General features: G+C 57.1%; 1 protein-coding gene across 2 annotated transcripts in view; it reads left to right on the forward strand.

The window, feature by feature from the left end:
* Positions 1–3,144, forward strand: part of CALM3 (calmodulin 3 (phosphorylase kinase, delta)) — an 8,053-nt gene extending 4,909 nt beyond the window's left edge. For both annotated transcript variants that reach the window (XM_006772020.2, XM_015569320.1), the window contains 4 exons: positions 2,161–2,304; positions 2,433–2,539; positions 2,739–2,874; positions 2,978–3,144. In XM_006772020.2, coding sequence (XP_006772083.1) covers positions 2,161–2,304; positions 2,433–2,539; positions 2,739–2,874; positions 2,978–3,006 — 416 coding nt within the window. In that variant the 3' untranslated portion in view covers positions 3,007–3,144. The remainder of the gene's footprint in view (positions 1–2,160; positions 2,305–2,432; positions 2,540–2,738; positions 2,875–2,977) is intronic.
* The last annotated feature ends 6,062 nt before the right edge of the window (positions 3,145–9,206 follow it).

A 9,206-nucleotide genomic window follows, 5' to 3' on the forward strand; every position in this document is an offset into this window, starting at 1 on the left:
TGCCTCAGGACCTCTGCCCCCCAGCCAGACCTTCCTTGCCAGGAGTGTCCCCTCCATCACCTGGTGCCTGTGCTTGCAGTGTAGCTGATGGGTGTAGAAGACCCCGCCCCCCATGTGCCGGCTGCACCGTACCCCACGGTCCTGAGACAACAAAAGCTGCGCCCCCTCCTGGCTGCGGGTCATCCGGGCCTTGTAATCAGTGGCTGCAGGGTGGGCCCAACTGTCTGTCCCGGCTCCTGCAGGGAGGCTGGGCAGGGGGGCTCCCTGCCTCCCTGTCCCTCCCACCTCTGCACTCCCCTGCACGCAGCGCTCCCCAGAGACGCGGTCCCCAGTTCTCTGCCTGGGCAGCAGCTTCTCCTCCATCTCCGGTTTCCATGCACAAGTCACCTCGGAAACAGCCTTCCTTTCCTCCTGTCATGTCACTGGTTACTTCCTCGTAGCCTCTCTCGCTGTCGGACATCATTTTATGGTGCTCTTACCTGCTGTACCTCCGTTGCTGGGTGTGCGTTCCTGGAGCCGGGCTTTGTTTCTGTTGGTCCCTGTGGGACCTTCAGTGCCTAGAACCTAGCAGGTGCTCCATACGTTTTTTTTGTTGTTGTTTTTTTTTTGTTTTTTTTTTAAATATATTTTATTGATTTTCCACAGAGAGGAAGGGAGAGAGATAGAAACATCGATGAGAGAGAAACATCGATGAGAGAGAAACATTGACCAGCTGCCTCCTGCACATCCCCGACTGGGGATGTGCCTGCAATCCAGGTACATGCCCTTAACCGAAATCAAACCCGGGACCTTTCAAGGGCCCATCACGATCTCCCAGTAACCAAAGAAATCCCTGGGTCCCACCTAACTTCTTTGTGTGTGTTCCACCCCACCCCACCCCATCCCCTACCCCCCCGCCCAAAAGGCCAGAGGGTCACAGCTGCAGGAACTGGTGTGACTGAGTGGGTTTCCGGGTCCTGCTCTCCCCGGGCTGAGCTGCCTGAGGACAGAGACCAGCTCCCGGCCCTCGGGCTGCAGCTACCCAAACGGCAGCCTGCTTACGCTCACTGGGCCGTGACAAGTACTGGATGCCCTGCTTCTGAGGTGGGAGAAGTGCACTCCTACCCCTTCCCCAGCTTCTACACTTTAGCCCCAGTGGCTGCGGAGACCCACTGAGGCAAGCCAGAGAACTACCTTGTTAAGTGATCATGAGTTTGAGGTGCACACGTGACCCACTCGCGGCCCCCTGCCCCCAAGAACAACGAGGGAGGTGCAGCATCCCCAAGGAGACTTACCGGCTCCCCAGGGCCCAGAGGCTCCCACTGCACCTGACACCCACGCCCCAACCCTCTGACCTTGAGCAGCACAAACATCCCACTCCGCACCCTGTACCCATTAGCACACTGTCCCCCGCCTCACCCCAGCCCACACCCTCTGGGAATAGGCTGCTGGGCATCTGCTCTCTGAGGGTTTGGGGGTAGAGAGTGCCAGGTGCCAAAACGGGCCCAGTGGGAGGGCTAGCGCCACGTGCTCCTCCCGCTCCTGGCGCGTCCCCAGCTGTGGCCTTCCCACTCAGTGCCACTCGCTCCTCATCCTCCTGACTTGGCAGCCGTCCCCTTCCTTCCATCCCCCCACCCACCCCACGCACCGTCCGTCAGCTGAGCTCTGCTGCCGGGCACCCCGCACTCCGGCACGCAGCCGCTCGCTCCCCCGGAAGCTGGTAGCACCGGCCCCAGGGAACCGGTTGCCAGCACCAGGCAAGGGACGCAGTGCCAACCGAAGGCGTTCTGCAGCTTCCCTTCCCCTGCTGCCCCCTCCCTGTCCCAGCCCGTTGACCTTGGCTGGCAGACTTTAGATGGAGACTTCTCCTGGCTCCCATCCACTCCATGACATTGGTCCATCTCATTTGAGGGAGGGGCCGAATCCAGAGGCCAAGAAGAAATGTGGAATCATCTGAGGACAGTCAGCCCCCTTCCCTCTGTCCTCGCTGAGCTAGGTTGGCACAGAGGTCCCTGTGCCTGCGGCGGGCGGGGCTCAGTGAGAGCTGACGGAAGGAAGGAGGGGCTTGGACTGGAACTGAAGTCCTGTTCTGGTGTCTTTAGGAGGGACGCAACCTCAGCCTCCCAACGTCGGGGTTCCCCATGGCCCTCCAGCTCTGACTCCTTCCCTTTTGTCCCCCAGAGTTCAAGGAGGCCTTCTCCCTTTTTGACAAGGATGGAGATGGCACTATCACCACCAAGGAGCTGGGGACAGTGATGAGGTCCCTGGGACAGAACCCCACTGAAGCAGAGCTACAGGACATGATCAATGAGGTGGACGCGGATGGTGAGCCCCACTCCTCACCCCCTCCTCCCCCGACCTCCCCGCGAGCACAGGGCCCTTCCTGAGGGCAGGGGCTGTCATCTCCCAGGGCCCAGGCCACGGGTGTTCCCAACGCCTTTCCCACCTTCCAGGGAACGGGACCATTGACTTCCCGGAGTTCCTGACCATGATGGCCAGAAAGATGAAGGATACCGACAGCGAGGAGGAGATCCGAGAGGCCTTCCGTGTCTTTGACAAGGTGAGAGCGGCTCGGGGACCCGGGATGAGGGGCAGAGCAGGCGGGGCCACGAGCTGCACAGCACAACTAGAGCCACTGAGTCACCACCTCCAGGAAGCCCGGGGCGCTCTGTAGTCCTGCCCCTGCTGCCCCCCACTGCCCCCGGGGAAGACCAGGTGCCAGCCTCACGCTCAAAGCCTTTACCTGTGCCCAACGCCAGGATGGCAACGGCTACATTAGCGCGGCAGAGCTGCGTCACGTGATGACGAACCTGGGTGAGAAGCTGACCGATGAGGAAGTGGATGAGATGATCAGAGAGGCTGACATCGACGGAGACGGCCAGGTCAATTATGAAGGTGAGCGGGCGCTGGGCTCCGTCTCCGGGTCCCTCCTGTCAGGGAGGGCCGCTCGGCTCGTCCCCACTCCCCCGCTGACCTCTCCCTCCCGCTTTCCTTGCAGAGTTTGTACAGATGATGACCGCAAAGTGACGGCCCGGGCAGCTGGCAATGCCCGTTCTCTTGATCTCTCTTCTCGCGCTCTCTCTTCAACACTCCCCCGCGTTCCAGTTCTAGCAAACACCAACCGATTGACTGAGAATCTGATAAAGCAACAAAAGATTTGTCCCAGCTGCATGACTGCTCTTTCTCCTCCCTCCCTGAGTCTCCTTCCCTGCCCCCCATCTCTTCCTTTGCCCTCCCTCTCCCATCGACCTCTGCCAGGGCCTGATGCATTTATAAGATGAACTCCCCGTCCTCCTGGGGGAGCCTCCGCCCCCCTCCTCCAGCCCGGGTGGCTCTCCTCTGTTTCGGTTTGTTTCCTTCTGTTTGTCATCTTATTTTGGGTGCTGGGGTGGCTTCCAGTCCTGTCCTGGGACCTGCTAGGGAGGGGACGAAGCCCTCACCCAGGCAGAAGAGCACGCCTTTGTCTGTTGCATGCAACCAGCCCTGTGATCCGTGTGCAAATCCCAGCAGCCTTTGGGACAGTGGTGCTGAGAGAGGCATCCAGGAGGACTGAGGGGTTGTGGTGTGGATGTGGCTCCGGAGGGGGTTGCGGGGAAGGGAGACTTGGACGCTGGGTTTCTTTACCACTTGAGGGGCCAACTCAGAAAGGGACGGATCGGGGGACAGCACTCAAACCCACTGGCTGGTGTTCCAAAACCGTCGGATTGGCTTTCGGGCGCTGGACTGGGTGGGACCGCTCAATTGGCCACTCTGCAAACCGTACCTGCCCAGACCTGCCCGTGTTCCCAACGCGATCGCCAGCTGCTCTGTAAATACCTGGTGCTAACACCCCATGCCCTCCCTCCTGCCGCACCCGCCCGCCCGCATTGAGGTCCCCTTGTGGGAACCGAGGTGGGGATGGTCGCTTTGTAATGTGCTGGTTATATTGTTGTTTTTTTTCTTTATGCCCCTGAAAACTAAATTTTGTCAGAAACCATGCCGGGCTAGCTGAAGGGTGGGGAGAGGGAAGATGCACCCCACCACGCTCTCGAGAAAAAATACCTGCAATAAACAAACCAGTGGGCCAGCTGCCGGGAGGACCAGCAGCCCAGCCAGGGCCCTGCTTCCTGGTCCGCGGCCCCTCCCGCTTCTCCGTGGTGACGTGGCTGCTCCCTCACATCTGCGCTGCCTCTGCCCTTTCCTGCCTCCCCTGCCCACCCGCCTGCCCCCACGCTCCCAGCGGAGAGCATGATCCGTGACCTTGCTTCTGACTTTCGCCTCTGGGACAAGTAAGTCAATGTGGGCAGTTAGGTCGTCTGGGTTGTTTTTGTTTTGTTTTCCCTTTTTCTGTTCGTTTCATCTGCCCCTGCCCCCAGGTCGATCACGTGGCTTTTTCTGGGACCTGCCCAGCTTTGAGAATCTTCTCATCCACCCCTGACACCCAGCCTCGGTGGGGACGGGACCGGAGGGGAGGGACGGGGCATAGCGGGAGACCCGGCCAAGAGCTGAGGGAAAGGGCAGGTAGGCGTGAAGCTGTGGACATTTCGGAGTGTTTGGGTTTTGGTTTTGGTTTTGTTTTGTTTTTTTAAACCGGGCAATATTGTGTTCAGTTCAAGCTGTGAAGAAAAATATATATCAATGTTTTCCAATAAAATACAGTGACTACCTGATTGGCTCTGGCCCTCATCTTGGTTTCTGGGCCTGGGGCCCCGCAACCCTGGCCTGGAAGAGCCTTCGCTCCCTGCTCGCTCAAAAGACTTGGCCTGGTCCCTGCAGCCAAGGAGGGACCTCCGAGTCGGAGCTCGGATCCCAGCTAGATTGATGGCAAGTCGCTGAAGGCTGGCCAGCCTTGGGTGATCACCACAGGCCAGCACAGGGTGCACACCTGGGCCAGAGACCAGCCCCACCCTTGGAGCGGGGGACATGGGACATCAGACTGCAAGACAAGAACCGAGAAGGAGTGTCTGACCCTGACGGGGGCGGTTCTCTGGTCCTCCGGGGAAGGGGTGGCATTCACTGAGGGAGCCGATGGTGGGCAGGAGCCTGAGTGTGCTCAGTGGTCCTGAGCTGGAGAGGGCACAGAGCAACTGCAAACTACAGACAGCTCCTCAGCATCCCTGAGGTAAGCAGGACGGAGAAAGCTGCGCCCCAGCCAGTGTTGCTCAGTGGGTGGGGCGGACTAAAGGGTCCTGGGTTCGATTCCTGGTCAGGGCACATGCCCAGGTTGCGAGCTCAATCCCCAGTGAGGGGCATGCAGGAGGCAGCCGATCCATGATTCTCTCATCATTGATGTTTTCATCTCCCTTTCTCACTGAAATCAAAAATATTTTTTATCCAAAAAAAGGCCTGCAGTCCAGCCATGCTCTCGGGGAGGGATGTAACGGAACCTCCGGGGCTTTTCCCAAATACCTGCACCTGCCTCCTGCTGCAAATCCCGCCGCTCCTGCTCACGCGACCACAGGCTGGACAGGAGGCAAGCGGAGGCGGAGTTGAGTGGTTACGGGACTCCCTTCTGCTCATCTCCGCCTGGCCGTGGGAGAATGGGGAAGCCTGCAGGGCCCGACCTCAAGGGCCTTCCTGGTGTGGGCCAGTCACCAGGGCCCCAGCTGCTTAAACCCTTTTTAAGTGTTTTTTAATATATTTGTATTCATTTCAGAGAGTAAGGGAGAGAGAAACATCAATGATGAGGGAGAATTATTGATCAGCCACCTCCTGCACACCCCACGCTGGGGATCGAGCCCACAACCCGTGCATGTGCCCTGATTGGGAACCGAACCCTGACCTCCTGGTTCATAGGTCGATGTTCAAACTCTGAATCACACTGGCTGGGCAGCTGGCTGGTTTTAGAGTAAATGGTCATTTAAAACAAAGATGGCTTCAGGCAGGCCAGCGACAGCTAGTGGGAAGGCTGGGGTCACCGTGTGGGTCTGAGATGGGAGCTGCCTTCTTAGCAGCCAGACCTGTGGGAAAGTTTGGCCTAGTCGTTGAGAGAAGGCACGCTTTGGTGACCCACAGAGTGGCCTCGAGGCCCGTGAGTGTGTGTGCTCACTAGCCTTGGGCCACTTCTGCACCTCCTACTGATAACCTTGGAGCAGTGACTTCACTTCTCTGGCCTCAGTTTACAAAACGAAGAATAGCCCTGGCTGGTTTGGCTCAGTGGATAGAGCATCCGCCTGCGGACTGAAGGGGTCCTGGGTTCAATTCTGGTCACAGGCATGTGATCGGGTTGTGGGTTCAGTCCCCAGTAGGGGGTGTGCAGGAGGCAACCAATCAATGATTCTCATTGGCATTTCTCTCCCTCTCCCTCTCCCTCTCCCTCTCCCTTCCTCTCTGAAATCAATAGAAATATATTTTTAAAATATCCACCTAAAGAACACACAAAAATCCACCTCAGGCCTAGACAGTTTGGCTCAGTGGATAGACTCAGCCCTCAGACGGGGATTGGGTTCGATTGTGCGCAAGGGCAGTACCGTGGTGCAGGCGCAGTTCCTTCCCCTGGTCGGGGCTCGTGTGGGAGGCAACCAACCAATGTGTCTTCCTTTTTATTTTTTTTAAATATATTTTATTGATTTTTTACGGAGAGGAAGGGAGAGGGATAGAGAGCCAGAAACCTCGATGAGAGAAACATCGACCAGCCGCCTCCTGCACACCCCCCACTGGGGATGTGCCCGCAACCCAGGCACATGCCCCTGACCGGAATCGAACCTGGGACCTTTCAGTCTGCAGGCCGACGCTCTCTGCCTCCTGCACACCCCCACTGGGGATGTGCCCGCAACCCAGGTACACGCCCTTGACCGGGATCGAACCTGGGACCTTTCAGTCCGCAGGCCGACGCTCTATCCACTGAGCCAAACCGGTTTCGGCCAACCAATGTGTCTTTCACATCAATGTTTCTCTGTCTCTCCCCTCCTACTTTCTAAAAATCAGTGGGAAAATATACTCTGCTGAGGATTAACAAAATTTTATATGCATATATACATATACATATATGCACACACCACAGAGGGTTGGGCAAACACCTTCTAGACATCTCATTTCTCACCCAGGCCAGATTGAATCCTAATAAAAATGCAGTGGGCATATAGGCGTGAGGTAGTCATGGAGATCTGACAGTGAGGAGTGAGGGCCCAGGCAGGTGAAGGCTCTTGCACCGCACTGCTTGGGAATGGCTGAGCTGGGTCTCAAAACCCCAGATCCTTCAGATCCCAATGCCCACGCTCCCACCCACCGCCTCCCGATGCCCACACATCTCTACTGCCTATCATTTCCCCCCCTTGGGTCCTGTGTTCTGAAAAACTTTTACTATCAGGCAGGCCATGCTATTAAATAATCATGACTTCCCTCTCCCATTCTTTATTAATCAAAGGCAGACGGCACTCGGAGCTTCTAATGGGCTCAGGGAGCTGACTCGAGCCCAAAGCAGAGATGCAGGGGGAACCGTTTCCAGTTCAGGCCCACAGACCTGCGGGGCCAACCCACAGCCAGTCCTGACGATGTCACCAGACGGGGGGACACACCACGAGGGGCCTAACCAGTGCCCACCTGAGGGAGGGCAGGTTTCGCTCGCCTGTGTCTAGAGCAGTGGCTCTGGGGCCACTTCTAAATTTCATTCCCAGTGTGGCCAGCAGGTGGGGCAATGACTGCAGAGTCCCCCTGAGCTGCAACTCCAGGGAAGCAGGCAGGGGCCAGGGTGTGTTGCGTGTTGTGCTGAAGTCGCATCTGTGGCCCAGGCCCCATCACTGGGGCCCTGTCTGTGGGCTGAGAAGACAATGACTAAAGAAATGACCTTAAAAATGAATGAAGTGTCCAAGGGAGAGGGATTTATTCGTGCTGTGTCACTTCCTGACCTCCCAGCCCAGACGGGGCACCTCGAGTATGTTCTCAGGGATCCGTGCACTGTGCTCTCTCAGTACACGTCTCATCTTGTACTTTTGTATTTTTGCTGCTTGTCAGTATTAATGGTCACCCCACTGATCGTGAGCGAGGGAGGACCAAGGCCGGGTCAGCCACTGCTATATTCCCAGCAAGCACATGCAGCCTCAAGGGAATTTATATTGAGTCAGTGAATGAATGGAGGCATTAGCCCGCCCATGCGGCTCCGTGGCCTGGCATTGCTCCATGAACCAAGAGGTCACTGCTTTGATTCCCAGCCAGGCTACATGACCAGGCTGAAGGCTTGATTCCCAGGAGGGGGCTTGCAAGAAGCAGCCAATCATGTTTCTCTCCCGTTCCCTTCGTCTCTCTAAAAAAAATCATTAAAACATTCTTTTTAAAAAAGAAGGAAGGCCAATGTCAGAGCTGTGATCACAACAGAAACCCTCCTCTCTCTTCCAATCCTCGTGTCTGCTCAGCCACCCCTTCCGAGAAGTCCTCCCTGATGTCCCCCAGGAGGGCAGAGCAGTGCAGGGCAGGGCTGTCTATCACGGCCATGTCCCCAGCATCAGGGAAGTCGGCCTCCACGAGAGCCTGTGAGTGAGCAAGTGTCTGGCCAGGCAGGCTGCAGCGAGAGTGCCTGAGAGCCGCGGTGAAGTCTTCAAGGAGGAGGGAGGAGTGCTAGCAGGACCTTGAAGGGCCTGGTGCTTTCCACGGATGGAGAAGGGAAACGCTGTTCCAGGAAGGATGAGCCCAATCAGCGAAGAGCTGGAGGCCCGAAAGGTCACGGGCTCTTTGGGGAAACCTCGGCTGTCTGCTGTGGCTGAGCAGAGCGAGTGGGAGTTGGCCCTTGGCCTCCAGGCCGTGGGAGCCCTTGAACCTGGAAGCAGGGACGTGACCGCTCAGACAGGACTTCTGGACGGGACCTTGGCAGCCAGCAGAGGCTCCGCGGACAGTGAGGTCAGGACGCCAGCTGAGGGACAAATCATCCCTGAGGGCCAGCGGTGGCCGGGGTGGGAGTTGTTTGAAACCCCTGACCTGGCAGACAGTGTAAGCATCCAGTGTACACATCTAGGCCAGAGGTGGTGGGTGGTGTCGAGGAGGGGAGGACTCTGATGTTAGGCCGGTGGTAAGAGCCAGCAGGAAACTGCCTGCAACGCTTCATCCTCCCCTCTCCTTAAACCGCATCTGAAAACTGGGCGTGGTGATAGCATCCGCATCGGGCCAGGAGGCTGTGGGTCCCATGCCCAGCCCTACTCTGGCCTTTATTTTTATTTTATTTTTCAGCATTTATTTGAATTATTTATTTATTTTTTTAAAATATATTTTATTGATTTTTTACAGAGAGGAAGGGAGAGAGATAGAGAGTTAGAAAC

This window comes from Myotis davidii, unplaced genomic scaffold (assembly GCF_000327345.1).
Source record: "Myotis davidii unplaced genomic scaffold, ASM32734v1 scaffold566, whole genome shotgun sequence".
In the NCBI taxonomy this organism is placed as follows: domain Eukaryota; kingdom Metazoa; phylum Chordata; class Mammalia; order Chiroptera; family Vespertilionidae; genus Myotis; species Myotis davidii.